Source organism: Pygocentrus nattereri, chromosome 24 (assembly GCF_015220715.1).
Source record: "Pygocentrus nattereri isolate fPygNat1 chromosome 24, fPygNat1.pri, whole genome shotgun sequence".
In the NCBI taxonomy this organism is placed as follows: domain Eukaryota; kingdom Metazoa; phylum Chordata; class Actinopteri; order Characiformes; family Serrasalmidae; genus Pygocentrus; species Pygocentrus nattereri.
In genome coordinates, this window is record NC_051234.1 from 6,928,393 (window position 1) to 6,954,425 (window position 26,033).

A 26,033-nucleotide genomic window follows, 5' to 3' on the forward strand; every position below is an offset into this window, starting at 1 on the left:
AATAGGGGGGGGGACTAATTGAAGACTAATTACACAGGACACAGCAAAAGCCACATGATTAAGTATCTAATTAATAGTTTAAGTTTTAATAGAGCAAAACTGCTCAGATCAACAACAGAAAGAAGCATTTTGACATGGAGGGTGAAAACACAAGGATAAAGTTGTGAATTTCAGCATACAGCATATAGAAATGAGTGTCATTCTTGGTCATCTCTTTTTCTTGTCTGTCTGTGTGTAGATAGTGCAGGAGGCGCTGGATAAGGCTCGTGAAGGTCGTACCTGTATTGTTGTGGCTCACCGGCTGTCTACCATCCAGAACGCTGACATCATCGCTGTGTTTCAGAATGGCGTGGTGGTGGAACAGGGCACGCACCATCAGCTCCTCAACCAGCAGGGGGCATACTACGCCCTGGTCAATTCACAGATGGGTCATGGGAGATAGGGCGGCCGGGAGCCGCGCCAGAACTCGCACACAGGTAGAGGATGAGGGAGAGCCAGGGCTCATTTTTGGACGAAGCCGTTTTGAATAGAATTTCTACTGTAAAGAGCTAGGAAGTCATTCCATTTAGAAAGGCCTTTGCATTTATACCTGTCATAAGACAGAAAATCTTTGTGGTTGACCTGAACACCATGGCATCGACGTCAAAAGGCCAGACTGGATAACGGTGTTGGGGGGGAAAAAACATGCACATTTTGAATAAGTGGCTATATAAACATTGGAAGACGCTGCTTGCGATCGAACTAAGACCAAAGATGCATTACTTCTGAGACTGAGTGTGATGCCTCAGAATTCTCTCTGGTTCTGTACTGTAAGTATAGTTCACCGAGGCAGGATAATCTCCTAATAGTTAGTCATACACAAAGCAGCACTTCTTACAGCAATAGTTTAAAGAGCACGTTCATGCCTATGTTATTAGAAGGTATGGGGTCTTCGCATGCTGTCATATACATACAATAGCAAACCAAAGAGAAAATTATGGCAATAATTAGCAGCATCATCTTTTATATTGTGTAATTTTTGGATGTAAAAATGGATAGTCACTCATAGATTTTGCCTCATAGAAACCTTTTAAATTAAAGAGGCAGACACTGTTATTGCACTATAAGAAAAGGAAAAAAAAGTCAGGAAAAAACACGCTTCATTCTTTGTAAATCAGAAATACCTCTAAATAATGCTTTGGCAATTTATAAAACTAACAGAGGGCATTGAATTGCTTTACCGTCTGTGCAGCACTGTTCTACAGGAGCACAGATATTTTTGCACTGGATATCTACGTTTGTGAAATAAACTCCTTTTCACTTTCATTTGCCAAACTGAGTATGCATTTTGTTAACGTGACAGACTGCGGACTCGAGTCAGATGAAAGAATACAAATATTTTTTCCATTTTTTCCAGTTTTATTGCATTGTAAATGTTACGTAGGTTTACTACATATGTACAGACATTACATGCAAAGTTGCAGTGTTTTGGAAGTAAATTCATACTGGAAGGCATTAAAGGTTCTAATTTTATTTATTACAGTGTTGTGATTACACACCTCAGAATTCTCAAAGCTACAATGTCCATGAGCTCTTGACCAATCGGATTTTTTAACGTAAATGCTTTGTTGCCCAAAAAAAGGCTGGAACTTTTGCTTTTCAACTATTCAGCAATCAGCTTTTTTAAACAAGTCAATACAAAATAATGTGGAAGTAAGCTGCTGGCGTACTGCTCCGAAAATCTAAAGGGAATGACTGCATATGGAAAAATCATCACTGAAGCAGATTAATATCGGAAGCATCAACGTCCATTCAAGACCCATTTTAAGTAATTAATCGGTCTGATGTATAAATCAGCAACAATTACGGTAAATCCAGTGAAGCTTAAACAGCCGTAGAGGTTTCAGGTAGATCACACTTTTGTTAAACAATAATCACTGTTACAACATTTCTTTGAATCAACTTTCTGTACAGATTTCTAAATCAAATTTGGAGAACACTCGGTATTCAAAGAGCTGTGAAAGAGCTGTATTCATCCTATCCAAATCCTAAAGAACAATCACAAAGTTAGTTGCAACATTGTAAAATTAAAACAACAGACAAGGAAACATTTTATAACTGAAATATACAGGCTGCATAATTCCTGTTGGTTTGCATTGATTTGTGCATGATTAAGAGTTTATGCTTCTTTCTATGAAAACACTCAAAGAATTTGTTGCATTTACTGTGCATTTGGTTTTTTAAACACACTACAACAAACCAACATCTAGATAGCCACAGTTAGCTACCCTGGGTTTGTTTTCAAACAGATAAATGATCCAAAACAGTAAGGCAATTGAGACACTCGAGCACACACTGGACAGCTTAAGTGAAGCTTCAAACCCAGTTCACCACAATCTCACTTGTTTAAACAAAGAGGAACAGGTTTTATCAGAGAACTGAGAGGAACAGGTGCATCAAAAGCCGACACTAAACGGTTCCTGTTCATTCATCACGTCTATTATTATAAAACAACATACGTCAAGTTATATTATGTATTATTATGTATTTTACAACAACATTAAGTCTCCAGCTAACTCTAGAGAAATTCAACCCCCCCCCAAAAAAAAAAGCCTTCCACAATCCAAATACAAGCTTATTTATGAAAGAATGAATCACTCAACAAATGATTCTGTTTTGAAAAGCTTGGACAATTTTGGTTGAACACAGAACTAACCAGTCTTGGTCAGACTGACTTTCCGTATATAATGTATTACCTCCATTTAGGGACAACTTGGTGTCAAAACTGCCCACTTCGCAGATCCACCGTTTTATCTGAAGACAAATGAATCTAATCTGTTCACATTATCACAGGACTACCTGTTAGTAGTTGTTCCAATTCATGACAAATGAAGAAGCAGTAATGCTACTGATGAGTCTATGAGTCTAGTATTAATGACTAGAAGCAGCAAAGGAAAAGATTACAACAGATTTTTTTTTTGCTAATTATTCACAAATTCATCATTACTCCACAGAGGATAACCTGAATGTAGACGGTATTAGTGCAACTGGAAGTAAAGGCACTGAAGGATTACTGATTAAACTTGATGAACTTGTGGAAACTCAATTTCCCAGAACGCTTTACTCTACAGCTGGGACAGGGTGGTGACCTGCATTATGTCATGGAAAGAGGCACACAGGTTGTGGAAGAACGTCTCGGCGTTTGTCTCTGGGCAGGATTTCCAAGCCGTACAGGCAACAACAATCCTGAAATTTGGCAGCAAAGCAAAACAGTCAAGTCACAATCACATTCTATTAATAAATGTAAAATAAACTAAACTTCTTCAGTTACATGACCATCCTAAATTGTGTAACAATGTCTACCTGTACTTGAAAGATACACATTTTTTAAAGCATGTTTTCTTTGTCATTTACAATAATTCATATTGAAAGAACACCTGACATATTTTTCCCCCCTTATTGTGAGGTGCACACTCATCTACAGTAAGTGTCTGAAACATAGACAGCATATTGAACTACCACCTTCAGTCATTAAATAAGCACAACTCGCTCTGCATCCCAAAGAAGACACTTTGATAAATTTGAAGCAGTGTTTTATATCGGAAGCTGTTTTATTTACTCACTTACTTGTGCAAAAGAAAAAAAAATATTTAAAAGGAAAAGAAGAAATCAATCATCTGTGAACTTTTCTGATTGGTGGTTTATGTCAAAAAGATATCGCTGTTGTCAGAACAAAACCTTGCATCTTCAGAATGGTGATTTTGCAGGAGAAGGAAAAAACCTACTTGACTTTTAATTTAAGTCAGTGGAACCAGAGGTTTCTCCAAGACATTTTGGGCCATTTCTGTTAGTCCGTTCACCATGAAATTCACACACAATGTAAAGGACAACAAAAAATTTCAAATTATGTCAAAAACTGAAGAAAAAAGTAAAAAAATTAGATACGAGGTTTTTCTTCCGACAGCAGCGATATGCAAATACACTACTGATCCCACCTGTCGTCACGGATACGATAGAAGAATCCATAGCCGTGGTGCACCATTGGAGCAACAGCTCCCAGAATAGTCGTGTAGCCCACAAGGCTAGAAGAAATGACAAAGTTTCCTCCTCCTCCACTGCTCAAAGACAAAAGGAGGAAAGGAAAAAACACACAGCCATTAGGAATAAATACTACTATTGCACTTACATTGCTATATTATGTGATATGTTGCACAATAAATTCAAGCACTGGTGAATCAATAATGTGACATGGCTCTAAATCAGCCTGCATTGAAAATAAAGAAATAAATGAATAAAAAATATACTGTATATTGTGGTTGGTTAGGGGGGTTATTTTCATATTGCAACCTTCTGTGACACCAGTACTACAAAGGCCAATATGGTGACATTAATGAACAATTTGTGAATGCAGACCACACCTTGGTAAATGAGATAATGAGAGGAGGGGAACTCTGAGGAATTTTGGGCTAGAGTTCAGTACGGCTTCTGTGGGTTACGAGAAGGCTGACCTTAATTAGACCTCCACCTTAATTAGAGATAAGAGATTTATTCAAGATAAAGTGCAGGCATGGACAAGTTGGAGGGAAAGGGGAGGAGGTGGGGTGCGATATTTTGGCACAAGTAGGAGGAGTGAAGGACTGGTATTTATAGGAAGCTGGAATTGAGAAGGGTGGGGGGTTTAAGCGTGGCCTTTCCTTAAACTTCAGTTACGTCATAACTCCATAAAGTATGTCGCTAGTAGCAGACAGTTGTGATGGTTTGTGTACGAACAACATGTCCGAATTCATGTTTAGGCCATTGTTTGTAACACTTCATAACTTCATTGTGAAAGGGTGGAGCTAAACTGCTCTAGGTTAAATAGGTAGATATATTAAAATTAGTTAAGTCAAATATTTTTTATCCCACAAATGGGAAATTCCACCTCCACATTTAACCCATCTGTGTAGTGAAACACCACATACACACTAGGGGGCAGTGACCACACTTGCCCGGAGCGGTGGGCAGCCCTATCCACGGCGCCCAGGGAGCAATTGGGGGTTAGGTGTCTTGCTCAAGGACACTTCAGTCACGGATTGTCGACACTGGGGATTGAACCGGCAACCTTCCGGTCACAGGGCCAGTTCTCTAATCTCCAGCCCACGACTGCCTCAAAATGCATTGGTTTTCATTCACAAAACAATTAATGTAAAACTAACTGTTCTAATGGGTCAGTTTCCACATATGGACTGGGGTGTGAATAGTATGTCTTAAAAACTACATCAAACTCTTATTGCATTAAAAAGTAAGGAAAGTTTGGTTTTACATGGGTCCTTTAACTATTAGACTAATAACAGGTTTTAGAGAGCATTGAAAGTGACATGATTCATGATCATTAACAGCAGTTCTATTCCAGCGCAACCTAAGCAGCATTACAGTGCCCTATCCGTTCAATATTAATGATCATATCAGAATAAGAAATTGCTTTGCTTAGGCAAACCTCTTAGCGTAGAGAGGATCGGAGTAAAGCTCAGGCACAGGAAGTCCCTCTTCCTTGGCAATCAGGTACAGGCCCAAGAGGTGTCTATCAAAGCCTGAGCAATTAAACAGAGAAAGAAAAAACATGCAGCACATAATCCATAAGATGGTCTAGAAAGCATGTTGACCCTCTAACTCACAATGCAAGTTTTTTGCACAATGCAGAGGACCATATTTGACTAATCCCACAATGTTGGAGGCTTAGTATAATACATTTAACTAAAATATGACTAATCCCAAGAAGAATGTAGGATTTTGGGAATGTAGGATCTTGACTAGTGTTGGGGTCACCAGAGATACCAGTGCTTTCAGGTTCTCACTACAATAAATGACAAACTAGCAGAAAACTACATCAGAAGCATCACAAACCTTTTCCTTTCTGTGCCTCATCCATCAATTTGTTGTGTTTGCTGAAGGCAGCAAGAAGGGCGCGTCTCTTCTCTTCAACCTATTGATTAAAGCTAGCATTAAAACCACTGGACATGAGTTTTAAGGCAATCGTTTAGCACAGAAGTCGGCAACCCGAATATTAAGAAGAGATATTTTGTCCTTTCAACAAATGTCAACCTTGGGAGCCACGACATTTTATGTCCATTTTACCATCTTTGCTGTGAATATGTCTCAGTATGTGTTAATGCACTAGTATAGGTTAAAAAATATAATACAATATTATAAACAAAAACTTTGCTCTATCAGCTCAGCTATAGCTGCTTTTCTTCTTGCTTCTCCGACAGGAAACCTTTCCTTAAAAGTGGAACAATTTCTTGTGAAATGTCTCTCAATGTTCGGCTTTTTACGAGGCTGAAATCAGCTTCTCATTCGCCACCTTCTTGTTCAGATTTTCCCGTTCCACCTTAAATGGTGCCTCAGTTGCCAGAATGAAACTGCCACACCATTTAAGGTGGAACGAGAAAATTGAAAAAGCTGATTTCAGCTTTGTGACTTTTTAGTGTTTGTCAGTTTCTGGTTGCAGATTAAATGCATCAGGAAACCAACTGGAGTGATTATAAATGCAAATAACTCAATTTGTCTCAGAGTTATCAGTGTTCATCTTAAATCTCTCTCTTTGTCTTTTCTTTGGCTACTAGCTAGGTGAGATTGTTATCTGCATTGCTATGGTGACCAGCAGTCTGTGCTTCAATCTTCAGGGTTAAAGGGTGGACTAGCAGTTCTACATTAACTCCAGTGTTTAAGACCATTTATTGGTAAAACTGTGTTGAACGATCAGCAGAGCTTTATTTTACTGCAAAAGAGGATTTTATTTTAATCCAAAAAAATCTAATTCTGCTATGGAGCCACGACAGGGCAGTAGAAGAGCTGGCCCCTGATTTAGCAAAAATGATAAAAGAAATAAATTCACACTATTTTTTTTTACCTCTAAATGTAGTATCTCACACAAGATGTTTGCTTCTTTAGTTTTGCACTAGAATTACGAATCTAATGTTGTTAATACAGAGTGATTCAAAAAGATTCATACAATTTCAAAGCGCCTAGGAACCAATCACATACCAATTTAAAGAGATGGAACAATGGACATAAAATGTGGCTCCCAAGGTGGTTTGATTTTTTTTTTTTTTTTGAAAGGATAAAGTGGCTCTTCTTAGCATTTGGGTTATACCCATGGGCTAGAACCGTTCGGTGTAGACATATCAGTGTTGCTACAAAGTGCTTACACTTGCTGCAGGGTTAAGCATGATTTTGCACCACTGCTGAGCTTCCACCGTGCACGGCCTCATGGTCTCTGTGCGACCGTGATAGAACCTGCGCGTGGTCGCCGTCTCGTAGCAGCTACCCGGCCTGAGTGGGAGATGAAAAGAAAACAGAAAGACACAATTTCAACTGAAGTACTGCCATTACTGCCCTCTAAGAACCTCCTCGTCATGAATTCTGTACGGCAGCCTAGCAGTAGACTGTCTCTCACTTTCCATGCTGCCTGTAGTAGGTTAACTGCATAGCCAGCTGCACAAACGTGTCTGGGTGAAGTTTCCTCTTCTTGATTGCTACTTTCCCAAAGGAGGTGAAGGCATAGCAGGCAACCTGCAGGTCCTGACACTGGAAATGAAAACGTCTTTTTAAATAAATTCAAACAACTGTTTTACTGCTGCAAAAATTTTTTCTGTGATGTAATGAAAACAGCATACAGCACTCTGCCCATTCAAGTAGTGTAAACTCTTACCTAGACAGTCAAAGAAATTTGAAACGAAAGCAAGAATTTTCCCTATATTCCTCACAAACTCCACTCATTTTGCAGAAAAAATCAGATAAATAATAAGGTAAATTCCTTAATGAGTAAAAATATCCTCTCCATTAACATTTGTAAACCGCTGTTGCTGTCCAGTTTCTCTACTATGACAACTTACGCCACACTGAATCTAGAACTGTGAAAATGCTCTATTACAGTGGCAGTTTTTTCCTGTGTGTGTTAAAACGTACACTTTTTCTGTACTGCTCTTTAGCGAGTGCAATGTCTCTCTTGACTCTATCATCCACAGTGAACACCAGCTCCTCTGGCACAGGCATGTCACGCACCACCTCTGAACCCTACAGGAAACACAATAATATTAACACACATGCATTCACATACACACATTTACACACACCCACATGTCTCGCTTACATTGTGAGGACATCCGCTGATACAGTATTTGTATTACTGTAGCCTAGTAACAGTTTGCTTAAACCTAAGCCTAACTCTAGTCTTAACCTCAGTATCCAAAAGGCAACCTTTCAGTGAGGACCAGCAAAACCCCCACCCCCCAACCTTGTCATTTCTTACCTTCCATTTTCCTGCGACGGCCTTCAGTTTTTGGTCAATATAATAACAGAGAGATACCAAGACCATAGCGTCATACGGTGTATGCTGTAACAGATACATATACGTTTATTAGACATGTGATTCAACAGATGATGATAATAACAATGATGAATGTGCTGTGTTTACATCACAGGTTGAGCCAAAGGTTCCATCAGCAAAGCTGATGTTGTTGTAGGATTTATCTCCCCAGCGAGTTGTAGGATCACCTGTGAGAGACAGGAGGGTCATCTACAGAGAGACAGAGGGAAAAAAAATCTATCACTGGCCTAATAAGTGCCATTATGGATGCAAGTATGTTTCAGCATTTCCAGTTTTTCTCTGCAGTGCCGTTTCCTTGGCAAGTCGATAAAATCTGTGATTCTTATACAGTATAGTATACAATGCAGGCCTTTAGAGAACTTTAGCTAACGTTAACAGCCGAGAGGTAAACAGTCATCCCCTAATGGAGCTGCAGACCCCCACTATAACTTTACTCTCTGTTTCTGGAGATTTAAATGAGGTTTGAATGGAGAAACATAGACGCTAGACGTTAAATATCAGACTGAATGTCGTGGCTCGGAAAACGACGTCGTGTTTCGACAGACGTGGTTCTGTATGTTTGTTAGTGCAGTTAGTTCAGAGTTCAGCTCCAGTCCTGAAACCCCTGCACTGCATAACTGTGGTTTCCTGGTTAAAATACCTGATATTATGAGCTAATTCATCCCTTCTTGAGCTGAACGAGGTGTGAACAGCAGAGAAACTCTAAACTACAGTGTAGCGGCTCCAAACCTGGAGTCTGAAACACTGAATTAAAGGTCTGTGTCTCTCGTCTCTCAGCTTCTGTCGTGTCTTGCAGGTGAATCGTTCACACAGCACATTGTACTAAAAAAAAAAAAAAAAGAGTCTATAGCACCCCCTACACTTCCTGTAGTGTACTGCAGTTTGTCAGAAGGGCTGTGATCATCATATGAAAGGAGAAAATCCAAAGATTTTTTTAAAACTTCTTCATAATAAAATGCATTAGATGTAAACAAAGTCCAGTCCAGAGCAGTTTGGTGTGAAATGCTGTTCTAGATAAAATTACCAAGTTAGAATTGTTCAACGCCACTAAAAGCTTCCTTACAGAAAGTTATTGCATTAAGTGATTCTGATTATGTTGTTAGATGGTTGAAACATTGTTTTACCACAATTATGTCATAAGCATTTAGGCTAACATTATATATGAATGAATTATGGCAGAGGGGTACAAACCAAATTCCAAAAAGTTGGTACAGTGTGTGAAATGCTAATAAAAAAAAGCAATAAAAGGAAAGCAATGATAAATTTGCTTTTACCTGTGTTAAATTAAAAAACAGTACAATAACATATTTTATGTTTTTTGTAAATACAAGCTAACTCCAAATTTGACTCCTATAACACAATCCAAAAAATGCTGGGCAGGAAAATGTTTACCACTGAGTTGCATCAGCTTTCCTTTTAACCACACCTATTTGAAGACACAAACTGATCCAGTTTTGAAAGTCTAATTTCTTGCAAATTCATCAATTATTAATTCAAGTCTGCAGCTGTGCAGCCTTTGTTGTTGTATTCTGAGCTTAATAAGACACACTTTTCTAACGGGAGACAGTTTTGCATTGCAGACAGGCCAGTCTAGCACTCGCAGTCTCTGTATGTGCCTCATGTCACTTTAGTGTTCATTTCAGGACCTTCTTATATTTATATAATTTTTTATTATTCTATTTTTCTACAATTAATGTTTATTTTTACGATTAGTGTTTTTTTGTGTCTATTTAAATTCACACTTTTCCTGTTTACCGTCTATTTAATGTTATTGTTACACCATGGGGTCTGAAAGTTTCAGTACACTGCATGTCCTGTACATATTGTAGTATTGACGATAAAGCTGTCTTGATTTGACTTACAGCGCCATGTTATATTATAAAACACGCAGAATGTGATTTGGTGTTGGCATGCAGAAAAAAAAATGTATGTCCCTGAAAAAGACAGCATCTAAAAGGCAACACAAGTTGCTCCAAAGCGTGTTCAGTGGTGCCTGAGGTCCCTCATACCACTCCCAAAAATCTGGACAGTCCTTTTCTTCTTTGGCCCGGAGAACACAACGCCCACATTTTCCATAAACAATCTCTAAGGTTGACGCGTCAGACACAAGACATGTTTCTACTGTGCATCAGTCCTTTAGCTTGAGCTCTGCTTTTAACGTATCGCTGCTGTCGGAAGAAAACCTTGTATCTCCAAAAATAGTAACTTTACAGGAGAAGGAAAAAACTTACTTCACTTTCAATGTAAGTCAATGGAACCAGAATTTTTCCCATGTCATTTTGGGTCATTTCTTTAAGGCCATTCATCATAAAATTTACAAACAATGTAAAGAGTAACAGATATGGAGATACAAGGTTTTCTTCCGACAGAAACAATATGAATTGCACTGCGCTACAGCAGTACAAGCCCATGCAGTTTTTAATGCGGTGCCATCTAAAGGGGTCAAAGACCAGGGGCAGGCATTTGTGGTTTTTCGTTGTTTTTCTTTATGCAGGGTTGGGACAGCTACTGAAAAATTTGTATTTAGCTACAATTTAGCTACTTTTTCAGAAAAAGTAGTAGCTACTTTTTAGCTACTATCAAAGCATGTTTGTTTGAACGTTTGTGACTCTCCACCTGACACACCAAACAAGCCCAACATACAATTGAAAAGCAGCAAATATATATATAAAAAAAAAAGATCACCAAAAAGTCTGTTTAAGTGTAACCAACAATCAAACTTACACAACCAAAGGCCTGATATGCAACAAACATCCACCAGATGTGTTATGTCAGCTAACAGACGCCTGCACTGACTAGCATCGCTCCGAGTGATGGAAAGCCATCCTACCCACCCAGAGAAAGCCACGGATGGCTGGAGCATCACCAGGGATCGAACATGTGACCTCCTGATGATAAGGTCAACGCTGAGACAGTTGCACCTCTCGGGAGCTCAACATTACGAATATAAACTCAAAGCACACAAATAGGTTCAATGATCATTTGAGATAAAATGGCTATGTTTGTGTTGCAGACATCATGAGCGCTGGTTCGCATCATCAGCACTGTAAAGAAATCTAAATGTCTCTACTACGCACCATTTTCACATCAAATCGCTCCAAATTATTTCATTTCCATCTCAATGACTGAATTATGTAAGTTTAATGGAATTTAATGGTATTAATGGAATTCAACGTGATAGACCTCTATAGAATTGAAATTGAAATTGAACTTTTTTAAGTAAATTGCATCATCACCCAATCTTTGCAGCCCTAGTCAAGATGAATGGTGCATATGTATGCATTACCGCTGTGTAGTCATCCGGGGTGGAATATGGTTTGGCATCATCCAGTGCAATAACAAACAGTGAGCTTTGAATGGTCTCCAGTATGGTCTCATTCACAGGATCAATGGAGATTAGATGCTGCCGGGTCTATAGTATCACATTGGGGGGGGGGGGGTACAGAGAGAGAGAGACAGGGAGAGAGACAGCGAGAGAGACAGCGAGAGAGACAGCGAGAGAGAGACAGAGAGAGACAGAGAGAGACAGAGAGAGACAGAGAGAGACAGAGAGAGAGACAGGGAGAGAGAGACAGGGAGAGAGAGACAGGGAGAGAGAGACAGAGAGAGAGAGAGAGACAGATGAAATTTCAAGCACCACTCAATTCAAGCTTGATAATGACTGCTTTATCATGACTGACTGAGCAAACTTCAGTTATGATTTCATTATTATGGAGCTCTAGGACCTTAGCCCAGCGGGTCCTCTCCTCACTGGTCAGGGCACCCACTCCATCCCCATCTGGCTCTCCGACGCAGCTCTCTTTAATGTAGGTGAGCTGCCTAAAATGTCACACCAAAGACGATCAACAAACGCATTAAATACTTCTTGGCTGATCAGCTACATTTGGGCAAAACGGAAAATTATACAAATTTAACTTCTTGATAAACTACACACTACAGTGCTCAGAGTTTGAAATCAATGCTTTCAATAATATAAAACCAATCTGGTTGCAGATAAATATACAAAATGTATTCATTTATGCATTTTATGCATCGACGATTCAATCCAGAATGATGACCAGAGCTGTAAATGATTCTAGTATAGAAGTAATAAAGTAATAAAACTGAAGTAATAAAATGAAGTAATAAAATTATCCTTGTATTCGAAAAGTGGTGATTAAATCTTAAATAATAGATAATCCCTTTACAGATGAACTCAATCTAACACATGATTTTAAAGCTTTAAACTGCAGTGCGTTTCTTTTTTTAGGAGGAGTTATTGTTATTGTTATTATTTTATTCACCTTTTGTAACAGTAAAGAACAGCTATCACTGAGATGCTGTATTTAGGACAGAAGCATTACCTCAGTAATTCAGGAGGAGTGAGGATGTGTCCATCGCAGAGAACATCAAAGGAAAAGATCCTCCCGCGACACATCACCACAACATGAGAGGGACAAGGACCCTCACTCTCTACAACACAAAGAACACACATCAGGGAGTGACAGCGCTGCGCGATGCCTTTAATTTGCTGTGCTTTGTGAACGATTCACCTGCGAGATATGACAGAAGCCGAGAGACGAGAGACACACAGATCTTTAATTCAGTGTTTTCACTCCAGGCTTGGAGCCGCTGCACTGTGTAGTTTAGTGTTTCTCTGCTGTTCACACCTCGTTCAGCTCAAGAAGGAATTAAATAGCTAATAATATCAGGTATTTTAACCAGGAAACCACAGTTATGCAGTGCAGGGGTTTCAGGACTGGAGCTGAACTCTGAACTAACTGCACTAACAAACTTACAGAACCACGTCTGTCGAAACACGACGTCGTTTTCCGAGCCACGACATTCAGTCTGATACTTAACGTCTATGTTTCTCCATTCAAACCTCATTTAAATCTCCAGAAACAGAGAGTAAAGTTATAGCGGGGGTCTGCAGCTCCGTTAGGGGGACGGCTGTTTACCTGATAACATTAGCTAAAGTTCTCTAAAGGCCTGCATTGATCACATCTGTGTTAATAAGCTGATGTCGTTTCCCTCCTATGATATAAATATGTCAGGAAAACACTAATTTGGTAGCTTTTCTGCCAGTTTAAGTGGGACCAGGAGTTCAGGGGGAAACTGTTTAAGGATCACAGCTGATTTTCTAGACTTTGTTAAGGTAACAATTTCTCTCTTCCAAAGTAAGGAGAAAATCTTTCACCTCTAGTTATGTTTGTGCAGAGCAGCAAAGCCAGAAATTCGGTCCCAAATATAGCGGCCACAACAGAAAAATCACGTGACTGAAACCCTATGACAGCACTGCCATGTCACCCCTGAATTTGAGTTTTCTGTTTTATCTCCAGCTTGTTGACAGCTTCATTACTTCACTGCATCTTTAAAACCCTGCAGTTCACAAGTAAGCAGTTAGTGAACAGAGCTACATATAGTTTGTGTAACAAGCGGCACTGTGGGCGCTGTGCCTGTGGCCGTACCTACATCTGGCCCAGAGTCATACCTGTCTTAAAGTAGTTGAGGATGCTGTCCTTGGTAATTCCAGGCACTTTGCAGGTACAGAAGAGCATGCGGAACTGGTGCATGTCAAAAGGCATGTTTCCTGCTTTATGGACAGCCAACTTCTCCCTGATCCACAACACAAAAACACACAGCACAGTAAAGTATGATATTCTAACAAACACAACTCAGCAGGCTTTCACGACAAGCAGATGCAGCATAAGTGACCATCACTGACTAGATTACATTCCTTATTTCTGCAAAAGCTTTGGATGTATCTAAAATGAAGGTATTTCATCATCTAAATCAAGGCAAGCATTGCTGTCTAAACTGTGTTTTGTTCTTCAGTGGCATTTTGTGGAATGGAAGGCAAAAGTAGTTATGTAAGAAATTTTCATGATCAAATCTGCTCTTTATAGCATTTTTGCGATGTGACTGTATACTATTTCCTTAAATGGAAAGTGGCAAATATGATAATTATGAGGTTTAGAGACTTTACTGTCAGTTTTGAGTTAAGTGGTCAAGATCTGAGTTCATTCAGAGCCACAGATAAATAATAATAATAATAACAATAATAATAATGCCACAAAGGTACATTCTTACGTTTGTGTCCGATGGGGGAAATGCAAATGACATTTAATAAGGCCTATGCGATGGAACAATAATAATTATGAAAACACTGAGGTCACATGCTTCTACAGCAAATTTGTTCTGTATTTTTTTTATCCCTGCTTTATTGATTTTAACATAAAATCACAAGCTTATACCATCCTAAGGCCTTTTTTAGCAATTAAATGGTAATCAATACAAACTAAATATGTTCCATTACATTCAGTTATTCTTAAGTCATAAAGTCACACACACTATGACCAAAATTATGATCATTAATATGGAGTCGCTTGCTGTGAATTATGTCGTCTTTTTGCGATTCTGTGGTTGTACTCCTTCTGTTCAAATACAGTATTTAAATGACACATTATTTATTGGCCAAGGCTCACCAGGCAAAACCTTATTTCCAGGTACTGTCATATTGAGAATTTGTTCAATCACAGAAGTGCATAAACACACGACCGAGGTGGCAATATTGGTAATACAAGTAACTTTAGCACTGCAGGACCCGTTTAGCAGACTACACTAGACAGTGATCATAGGAGGGAGACTAACAAGAGCAACAGCAAAGTGGAAGACTACATTAGTACCATCTGAATAGGGCAAGGTAGCATTTAGTTATACAGCTCTATCAACTTGTAATGATCAGCAGTTTTAGATAAGAGTGATTATTTTAAAGCATTATTATTTTACTATGTTTGCTTTTGATATGAATTAATTGCTGTTATTATTAGTTCATGTGAATACCGATATGAAAATAATTTTATGGAATTCCTGAAAGTAAGTAAATATATCACTGTTGTCGAAAAAAACCTTGCACCATGAAAATGGTCATTTTACAGGAGAAGGAAAAAACCTACTTTACTTTTAATGTAAGTCAATGGAACCAGAATTCTTTCCAAGTCATTTTGGGTTGTTTCTTTTAGTCCATTCATCATGAAATTTAAGCATAATATAAGGAGCAACAGGTATTTTCAAATCATACCAAAAACTGAAAAATGGAGACACCAAGTTTTCTTCCAACGACAGCGATATCTTTGCTAGACGAGAGATTTTATTTGAATCTGTGTGATAAGCTTTACTCGGCTCTGCTCCACCTGATTATCAGAGACTGATACATTTTGTTGTTGAACTTGGCTAAATCCTGCATCCTTTTTCAGGAAAGTGATTGACCGACATGAAAAACGGCCAAGAGGTATTCAAATGTAGAGCATGAATCAATATATTTATTCACATTCACGGTATTATAAATGTTTATTGCGCTATTCAGTGGAGATTTTCATCTAAAGTGGGAGATATCCTGCATGTTTATGTCCTCAGTGTGTTGGGCGTCCACAGAGTGGAAGACCCTCTTTGCCGTTGGAAAAACTAAGCAGGTCATTTTTTCCTCTTGGCTGGAGTAATGGATTATCAAAACTGATTTAGGAAAGTCACTTAATTTCAGTATTTAGCTGTGCTAGCTTAGCTACTAACCCCAAGTTCCGTTAATGAGAGAACGATGCTATGGATACAGTGGAACTTTCTCCAGCAAAACCTTTGTCACTTCAGTAAACCCTCCAGCATTTTCCCTTAGCTAAGAGAAACGTCTGAGGGGAAATATCTGAGATGCAACACCCTTCATGAATTCCCTTTAGTAAGGGAAACCCCTACTTAAGAGAAATGCTTAAGGTATTTTATGCAACCATGCTCTTATTCTGGAGGGCCAGAGTTCAGCTCAATTTGGAAAATGAAACTGTGCCATACCAATGTGACAAATAAATAATGTTGTATAACACCCCAAAGTAAGCCTTTTGTATTCAATAGGCTCCCACATAGGAAATGCATTTAATAATGACTAAAACAAGAAGTTATATTTAAATAATCTGGAAAAATCCATTGTATCTGCAGGACAAGGTGATGCTCACGTGCGGATAAGGTCCCAGTACTGCAGTGTTTGCCACACAATTATGCTGGTTCTCTCGAGCTGGGTACCCTCACAAGGGGGCCAGCAGTGCTCCAAGTATGGCCCAGGGCCCCCAAAATTGACATTGAGCTGAGTTGGCATGCGAAGCTCCAGATACGCCGTGTCTAGCCACCAGTCCTCCAGCTACACAAGCAGACAAAGAATAGTCAGTCTATCAGGGTCTTTCACCAAGTCTGAGTCAAAGTCACTAGAAAGCAATTCATCTGTAGTTTTATCTGGATGTATTAGGAGTTACCCAGTTGCGCCTGTTCTTGGCTCGCTGTAGAAGTTTCTGATGAAGATGCTTTCCAATGCCCTCCCTGAAACGTTTCACGATGGTTGCAGTGTTGCGAAACTCGTCCTCTGAAGCAAAAGGCTTGACTGGAAGAATGAAAAACAAGGATACACAGCGTAAAAGTTTTTCAAACTTTCTGCATAATTCCATCACTGAGATAGAACCAAGTGTCATTCAAAGTGGTTTGATGTGAAGCACGCCATTCTAGAGAAACACCCAGGCTCATATTTCTGGTGGTAATAGGAACCAGGGGTCACAATGTCTACAACACAAATATGTCACTGTTGTCAGAACAAAACCTCAGTAACTTTACAGGAGAAGAAAAAAAACTATTTTTAATGTAAGTCAATGGAACCAGACGTTTTTCCAAGTCATTTTGGGCTGTTTCTTTTGGTCCATCCATTTTTAATTTACACACAGTGTAAAGGGCAGCAGGCATTTTCACATCATTATGTCAAAAACTGTGTTGTGACAGCAGTGATACACATTTCACTTACTATCCAAAACAACCAGTGAGCCTACCTCACAGATCTCTCTGGCATCAGGCAGCGCATTTGTAACCATTTCATATAATATTTGTAGCTTTTAGAGGCATTAAACTGTTCAGATGTGTGGTTCCTATCACCACCATTGTGAACATTTATTAATTTCACATCAAACCCATTTGAATGACTTTACATCTTAACGTCTGCCGACAGCTTTGAAAAATCAGTAGAATTTCCCTTTAAAGGACATAAACCTGGGTTGCATGTTGTGGGCAGCAGAACACTTCTACAGGACGTCATTTAGGCCCGTCCTTCTTCATACAGTGGAAGCTGTTCTGATTCTGACTTTTCCCCAAATGATTAAAGTTTTATATCAGCCTCTTCTTACTATTGAGAGAAAGACTGACAGATAGATAAGACATAGTCTGAAACCAAAGAAACACTTTTCCAAATCGTGTTTCAAAGTAACAAGCAAAGGAGGAGGTGAAATCAGCAACAGCTAAAAACCAAGCCTTAACAAAAAGTTAATAATGAACATGAATGAACACATCTGAAGTCCTGGCGCTTGTTCAGAAGCTAACTTGACACCAACTCTTCATGAAACAGTCATCACAACAAGGGAGAGGGGGATTTTATAGGGGGATTTTCTTACTTCTTACTAGGATTGTAATTTTATTAAAAAAAGTTTTAAAAAGTTCTCAAGTTTAGAGGGGTGGTGACCCCCATTCAGAATATGAATAAATGAGGCAGCTAAAGAATAAGTGAGTGTCTGAATGCATAACCATAAGTAAATGAGTGCACTGAAAGAGAGGCTAATGTGGTGCTTCACAAACAATCAATAAGCATTATGAATTAAAACTAGTAATACATACACTCACCAAGCACTTTACTGGAACACCTTTACACCAACTCATGCATGCAAATATCTAATTGTCCAAATGTGTGTGTGCAGATAAAGACTAGCAGCAACGTCATCTTGACCGTGACATTTCTGCAGACGGAAAAGCCTCATTGATAAGAGAGGTCAACAGAGAATGGCCAGACTCGTCCCAGCTGACGGAAAGGCTATGGTAACTCAAATACCCACTCTGTACAATTGTGGTGAAGCATCTTTGAAAGCACAATATGTTGACCCTTGAGGTGGATGGGCTACAACAGCAAAAGACTATGTCGGGCTCCGGTTCTGTCAGCCAAAAACAGTAAGCTGAGGCTGCAGTGGACACAGGCTCACCAAAACTGGACAGCTGAAGCACACAGACGGTGCGATCAGAATTTGGCACCAACAGTGAGAATCCACGGACCCAACCTGCCTTGTGTGAACAGTCCAGGCTGGTGGAGGTGGTGTAATGGTGTGGGGAATGTTTTCTTGGTACACTTTGGGCCAATTAATTCCATTCATCGCTTGAATGCCACAGTATTGTTGCTGATCATGTGCATCTCTTCATGGCCACAATTTACCATCTTCTAATGCCTCATTCCTGCATGATAATGCACCACATTACAAAGCAAAAGTCATCTCAAACTGGTGTCATTAACATGACTATGAGTTTAGTGTTGTTCAGTGGCCTTCCCAGTCGTCGGATCCACAATCATGTCAACATGGACCAGAATCTTAAAGGAATGGTTCTAACATTTTGTGGAATTCATGCTACAATGAATTGGGGCTGTTTTGTGAGCAAAGGGAGGCCCTCAAAATGTGTGTAGCATTCTAAATAGAGATACTGGTGAGTCTATATTATTTGTCATGTTACATTCTGTAGCGCTTAACTCCCCCTTCAGGAATCCCTTTCATCCATCAGTGTTCCCTTAACACAATACCCAAAGCCCAGTAATGAAATCGTGACTGGTAGCATAGCCACTGATGTCAGGGCTAATGAATACAGTTGTGATATTCGGCTTTCAAGCGGTAACATTAGCAACCTGGTTTTCTCCTGTGTCAGGCAAATGTCAAACTGCATTAGCACAACCTGACAGCACGAGGACAGTCGCTCCTGTCGGCCCACTGATGGCAAAGTTGGTGGCCCACTGGTGTTTAGCTCAGTGTTTTCTGGGTGGCCCAACCAATTATTTGTATTTGTAATGTATTTTCTGAAATAAAAGTCTCTGTGCACTTAAAATCTGTTTGAGGAGATTAAAAGCTACTTAGAGCTTGTATTCTGGACAATAACCTGGGTGGTCTGAGGGATTCTGGACTCACAGTGGCAAACATTCAGCGGGGGGCTGACCTTATCAAGTCAGTGATATATGCTTGCTATCTGGGATAACTGCACAAACTCAAACCTTTTCAAACTTCAGACTGCCCGCTCTCAGGCATTCACCCCAAATTAGCTTTTTAAAAGCTCCTCCCACCTTCAAGATACATCAGAAATGGCTTTAAACCTAGAAATCTGTCTCTAGAGAGTACTGTGGCACAAGGCATGTAAGCATGTTTACAACAGATGAAGCAATAACTGCAGTTTTCACTTTTGTCCAGAGTGCCCCTTTAACCTTTTTAACTCCTTGAGACCACTGGTGGTTCCGAAATGCTGTGTCATATTCTTCATAGCTTTTAAATTTCATAAGCTACATTCAGAAGGTGAGTGTCGTATGAGGCTGTAAATAGACAGTGATGTAATTTTAAACTCATCATAAAAGAAGCTGAACTCACTTTTTTTTCTACTGAAAGTCGATTAATTTTTCCCCAAATCTGGGCTATAAACTAAACAGATGGCGTCTCATCAGTGATCTGCTCTGTAAAAATGATTTGGTAACACTTTACTGTAGGGAGCTGTTCATAAGAGTACAGGACACCTACATAAGCTTGCAATGCCAACTGACACAACCCTACATAACTGTTTATAAATGCTTATTCCAACAGGCATCATCTGTCTTAAAGGCTACTTTAGCTAACTTTGATGGAAACTGGCAAACGTAACCTTTACAGCAAATTTAGCCTATGGGAATAAGTATTTATAAACATTTATATAGGGTTATGTCAGTTGTCATGACCAGCTTATGTAGGTGTCACGTAGCCTTATAAACAGCACCCTACAGTAAAGTGTTAATTATTTTTATAAAATAATACAAAGATACCTCCTTAGGTGTGTGTCTGTTTGTGTGTGTGTGAGAGGGAGAGATGTGTGTGTTTGGGGGGGGGTTATTCAAATGAACTGTCACTCTGTTATTATGCAGCTCTTAGTGGAGAAGCCTTGTTTGAGTCCAATTTGCACCCTCTGAACAAACAGTCCTAACTTGGGAAATGTTTATCGCTTAACCGGATAGATGGTGTGAGATAAGACCCCTAGAGAATTATTAAAATCTTGAAATAAGCAAATTCTGATTTGGAGAAATTTACATGGGAGTGAATGGGGCAGTTTTCTGTGCCAAACAAATGCTCATAACTCTAAAGCTAAAATGCTGAGATATTTTGAGGTTTCAGAAAGGACAAGTTTCTCTACCATTTAAAACTGAAATGGAGTTTCTAGGTGAAAGTTGAAGGATTTTAAAGCAGATTCCCTGCGTGATCAGCTGTGTCTGTGAGACTGAGTGGCCTGCTGTGACATCATCTGTATCAATTAGAATTTGAAGTTCTGAACATTCCGCCATTCATTCTTATGGGAGGTTTTTCATTTTTAAACTTAATTTTATTAAAAACTACCAATCCAATCGACTCCAAAAATACATAGCACAAGTCACAGCGCCGAGACCTTCGAAATGCACTTTGAACGGAGTCTGTACGTTAAGCGGTTTGGGCTGGATTAATTGCAGAAAAGTGTGGAAGAAGAAGTATAAGAGATAACAATAGAGATAATAATAGAGATAACAATAGAGATAACAATAGAGATAACAAGAGTTCTTTTTCAAGCTCTCTAACAAATAAATAAAATAAAAATGTGCATTTATTTCATGCAGTTACTGAATCATTTATGATTTGGTCTTGTAAATTCAGATGGACAAACCGAAACATACCCTGGTCAATAAGAGGCTTTAATAAACTCCCAGTGGAAGTTCACTGTTCGTGCTTTGAACTTCTGCCCAATGAGCGCACATAAGACTTACATAAGCGCGCACAGCCTTGAACTTTAACCTAATTTGAGAGCAGCGTCTCGCTCCAGGACTGCAAACGCTGCCCATTTCACTGAATGACGACCTCTTACCTGCGTCCAAGTATTTGCTGAGGGTTCCCTCCAGGGAAGGCACGGGTAGAGGAGGCAGGCTCTCCTGGTGCTGAAAGGTGCGCTCGGCCGTGGACTCGAACATCTGGTTATCCATAGCCTTGAATAAGTGGACAGCAGCGTGTTACCCCTTAGAAATGTACCCCACTTTACTAACGTAGCTACACTGTCTCTGGTAGAACCATGTCACCCGCTGAAAAACAAGCCTGGCTTCACATTCGCCAGCTTCTGGTTCGAATGTTCCCGTTCCACCTTAAGAGGTGGAAAAGAACGAAAAGCTGGCAAATCGGGTCTCTGGGACGTGACTGCTGCTGCGTGCCAGCCAGTGCACTTGACCCAAAGCTCACAGATCACTGCGCAGTAAACAAAGCCTGACTTACCGAAAGATCCTCAAGATTCACTTAACAGCTGGGAGGAACGCCACGTGTTTACAGAGCAGGAAAAACTGGCGTGAGCTGCAAACACTGAATTACAGCTGTTGTTGATCGTGTTGCTTAACATCCAGCTCAAGTCGTAAACTCAGTGGGCTCTGTTCCCGTCCTCTTTGCCCCAGTAGCCCACAGAGCCCCGCCAAGCAGGCGCGGAACGTAAACACCAGAGCCCGTTTATGAGGAGCATGGCCACTTCCTATTCCCCCCGTTATGCATAAAAAAAAAAAAACAGCACGGCTAAGCAGCAGAGGGCGCCCGAGAGCGAGTCCTCGATGAACGGGAGTGAATGAGGCTCAACGGCTAAAAACGGAAAGTTAGAATAGTTTCTAATCACTCGGCCAGAACTTTCCTTTAACAAAGCAGAAGCATGTGTTTCAGTAAAAAACAAAGAAATCCTACCTTTATATTTCCCTTTTTTATACAGCAAACGGGTTTTTTGGCAGCAGGAGGCGGGCTTTACTGCTACTGAGTGATGATTGATGGGCGAGCAGAGGAGCTCATTGGCTGTTCGCGCTCACTGACGTCACGAACATACACGAGGCGCTGTTTTTTAAAACTCCTTTTAAAGAGTTTAAAAGCTCTTAAAAATATAATAGCGGCGTTAAAATGTGTTATGCTGCTCTGTGTTCAGGAAATGATTGTGGTATTTTATATTAAAATTGTTTAAGCAATTATAAAGTATGATTTTGCTCAAACGCTCCATGTCAACCCATTCATTTTGGCCTCGCTCGGGAGCGCCCTCTAGCGTTTGAGAGACCTGTAGACATTGCAGAGCGGGAATTCTCCTCTACGCGCTCTCTGGTAAGGCGGCGACAAAGCTCAATATGGCCGCCTACATTAACGTTTTTCAAAATATTGGTACGAGAGCTGCGCTGTATTAAAGACGAAATTCCGCTGATTCTTCACAGTTTTCTGTGTAATTCAGTCATTGCGATGTAAACAATATATCAAATATATCAACTTAAAAATGAATATAAAAGTATAGTTAGAACAGAGAACAACCTTACTCACCACTGCATCTAGTTACAACGCAATGTTTAACTATTCAATGTTGTAGGTTATATATTATTTATTATATTTTACAAAGTATAGTCTAAATGTAAGGTTGTGTTTTAATATATAATGTATAATTCATAACAATTAATGTACAATTAACTATAAACGAACTATTTTATTTTTATTTTCGCTGTCTTTGTGCACGTTAGGCCAGCAACAAAGGGCTCTCACCAGCTGGAAGGTGTGTTTGACTCCCTAATACTGATTATTGTGAAGTTGCTTTAACACTGTAACCTTCAGCTGAACTGGGAGTAAAATTGACTTTAATGGCCTCTGCTTACATCCTAATTTTGCCTGTACAAACGTAATTGTCCACCATGCAGGTCTCACCAGTTCTTGTATCACCAGCATGAGTTGCTGGCGCTCCCATCAGATGAAGCTTCTATCCTCTTCTCCAGAATTCCAAGAACAACCCTGTTACCATGTCTGACCCCTGAAGGGCCTGAATCTGGGATTTAGAAAACTCAGGGAAGATCTCAACGTCAGGAACTGTACCATTCTTGCCTCTGTTGGCATCGTAGTCCCCCTTGTGGCCAACTCCGGTATTCCCTCTGCTGATTTACTGTAAATACTGCGTAGACATGGTGTCTGCCTTGCCAGTTTGGTTTCCTGGGCAAAAGACAATATCAAACATTTCTAACTGTGATGCGCACTTCAGTCCAACTGTACTCAGCTTCAAGGTCTTAAGGTGGCATAAGAAGAAAAACAGTCATTCTTTGTGCCAGCAGTCCCTGACAGCTCAACTCCAGTGCCAGGAATTCTAATTTCATTGCAAAAATAATCCATGTTGATGTCTCTTTGTTTGCATGCAATCCTCGGCTGGCATATAGTGTTTTCCCATTCCCATCATCCCGAGACAGCACCGCTCCCCTGGCTTGTGGTCATTTCAAAATAAAATTGCTTAAATAAAATAACGCCAGGATTATGGTCAGCCTTCTCTTCCGTATTTTAAAGGCACCATCACACTGGTCATCCCATAGGTTTCTAAAGGAGGCCTGATTACTCATTTCTTCCTTTTTTTACTGCCCTTAACCACCTGATGGAGGGGAGCTGCCACTTGTGCAAAACCTTCCATGAAATGATCTGAAAGAAGACAAAACAGTGAAGCAAGGCTACTGGAAGTAGAGGTAGTCTTTTAGAAACTGTAACAACTCCAGCAACATAATATTCACCAATTAGGTCAGTTAGTTTTTCTAATTTACGACTAGAGCTGATAAGCACTGAGTGCATGTAATGGAATAGCTCACCTGGGACTACTGTACCACTCACTGGAATAGTGATATGTTCCTATACGTCATCACTTTCCACTTTTCTCCAGAGATTTTCTAATGCAGGGGAGGTTTCTGTTCTCTCCCTCTCCAGTGGAAGAGCACAGTAACTGAAGCTGGCTTTGAAGTGACCTCAGTTTGTGCTCTTATGGTCGGCACAGCCAACTATACTGAACACTTCTTATTGGAAAATAGAAAGTGACACAATGATTTTTAATCAAACTGTCGCAAAATAGGAACATTTTGCATTTTTAAAAGTTAATGTGAAAAGTATTTCTTTATTGAAGCTTATTACAGCTATTCAAAACAACGTAGAAGTGGCAACTGTTGCCATATTATTCCAGATAGCAAGCATATATTGGTCCGCTGGCTTGATAAGGTCTGCACCACACTGACTGTTTGCCACTGCTGGTCCACCCTCGGACCACCCAGATTACTGTCCTGCATACAAGCTCTAACTAGTTTTTAATCTAACAGATTTTAAATACACAGAGACTTTTATTGTAGAAAACAAACTTAGAGAATTATTACAAACAACTGAGAGAAAAAAATGATGACTAGGCCTGATGTAAGGTGATTTTATAGACAATGCTGTTGCTGTCATTGTGCTAATTTACAAAGTATAACTAAAGAAAGTAGGGAAGGAAAAATAACTAAATAGGACTGTGAGTGGAAAATGAGCGATGATATGTGGAATTTTGTCTCATACTCTGCTTACCCACCAGTGGACCACCTGGAAAATAATAAGCAAAATGCCAGTGGACCTGTAGGTTTGCCATCAGCAGGCCAACAGTGGTCCACTATCCTCTTGCTATTAGAGATATTTCTGTTTTCTTCTCTGAGAAAAATGGTTTGGAGGCCCCGCCCTCCGTTTCAATACTGGTTTTAGCATGGAATTGGTGAGTGTATGTTACACGAAGGTTACACAAGTGACCACTCACACACTTTATCCTCAGCTAGGCTTGCTAGTTTTTGTGAATTTGTGAATAACTACCATAAAATTTGGGAATGACTGCCCTTCTGTTTCCCTCTGTTGCTTACTGCACTTCATTTGCTTCATCAGCTATCATGTATAACAGCACTGGCTGCCGTTTTCCCCACATTTGAAAAGAAGACGGGAGTCAGATTGCAGTACTTTCTGATTTGGATCAACTGCTAAAGCCTGTATTTAGGCTCGATCCCTCCCAGGGTCACCTAAGAAACTTCACGAGCGAGTAATAGCCCTTAAAATAGCACTGGGCATTCACTCAAAGAGAGATACTACGTCCAAGTCAATGAAGGCATCTTACAAACAGTGCTGAAACATGAACCGGGGGCTGGTGTCAAATGTGATATCAGTATTGCACAGCCAGCCTGTATCATGTTTTATACTGGCATGATATTGTGATATGGGTTAGCTATGCAAGGCCAGGAAACGTGACGTTTAATTTGCGTGGACTGGTTGTTTAGTAGACATTAAGATCTGATTGATCTTTGTCTTCTAGATTTTATACAGACTATAGGGTGAAACCCACCCCCCACTCCCACCCAATCAAAAAGGACCTTGATATCAACCCCTCCACTGTTCAACCCAGTGGCCTTACATAACCAAGCCATTTGCCTTGGTATACTCTTGGGCAAAAGACTAATACTTGGGGCTGGGCGATACGACAGTACTCATCAGTATTGTGATAAATTATTGGACAGTATGTCACAATATGCTTTTTTGAGTATATCATGTTTATCAAAAGTACTGACAGAACACTGAGCAACTGCATATTTAATCAAAAACAAGCACAATTAGTCCTGTTTAATGGTATTAAATGCAGTACACAGTGTGTGAAATTTTGAATAGTAATTGTATTCATAGTATTTTTGACCCTGCTGGTACTTTTTGGTCCCTTCCAACAGAAAACAATATTATGACACATCACATTTCGAGAAAATTTCTCAAATTATCGTGATATTATATTTTTGCCATATCGCCCACCTGTACTA

The 26,033-nt window shown here is 39.8% G+C and overlaps 2 protein-coding genes across 3 annotated transcripts in view; one reads left to right on the top strand and one right to left on the bottom strand.

Moving 5' to 3' along the window:
- The window catches only part of abcb4 (ATP-binding cassette, sub-family B (MDR/TAP), member 4), a 29,841-nt gene extending 28,236 nt beyond the window's left edge, over positions 1 to 1,605 (top strand). For both annotated transcript variants that reach the window (XM_017719799.2, XM_017719800.2), the window contains exon 28: positions 239 to 1,605. In XM_017719799.2, coding sequence (XP_017575288.2) covers positions 239 to 442 — 204 coding nt within the window. In that variant the 3' untranslated portion in view covers positions 443 to 1,605. The remainder of the gene's footprint in view (positions 1 to 238) is intronic.
- crot (carnitine O-octanoyltransferase) lies at positions 1,378 to 21,893 on the bottom strand. The gene is made up of 17 exons (XM_017719798.2): positions 21,682 to 21,893; positions 21,284 to 21,401; positions 16,624 to 16,748; positions 16,330 to 16,511; positions 13,821 to 13,945; positions 12,691 to 12,799; positions 12,073 to 12,166; positions 11,634 to 11,759; positions 8,435 to 8,536; positions 8,270 to 8,353; positions 7,927 to 8,034; positions 7,415 to 7,545; positions 7,167 to 7,290; positions 5,863 to 5,941; positions 5,456 to 5,549; positions 3,975 to 4,094; positions 1,378 to 3,225 (listed from the first exon to the last, which is right to left on the bottom strand). The coding sequence occupies exons 2-17, from the start codon at positions 21,396 to 21,398 to the stop codon at positions 3,105 to 3,107; spliced, it is 1,839 nt and encodes a 612-aa protein (XP_017575287.1). The 5' UTR covers positions 21,399 to 21,401; positions 21,682 to 21,893; the 3' UTR covers positions 1,378 to 3,104.
- Positions 21,894 to 26,033: the final 4,140 nt, after the last annotated feature.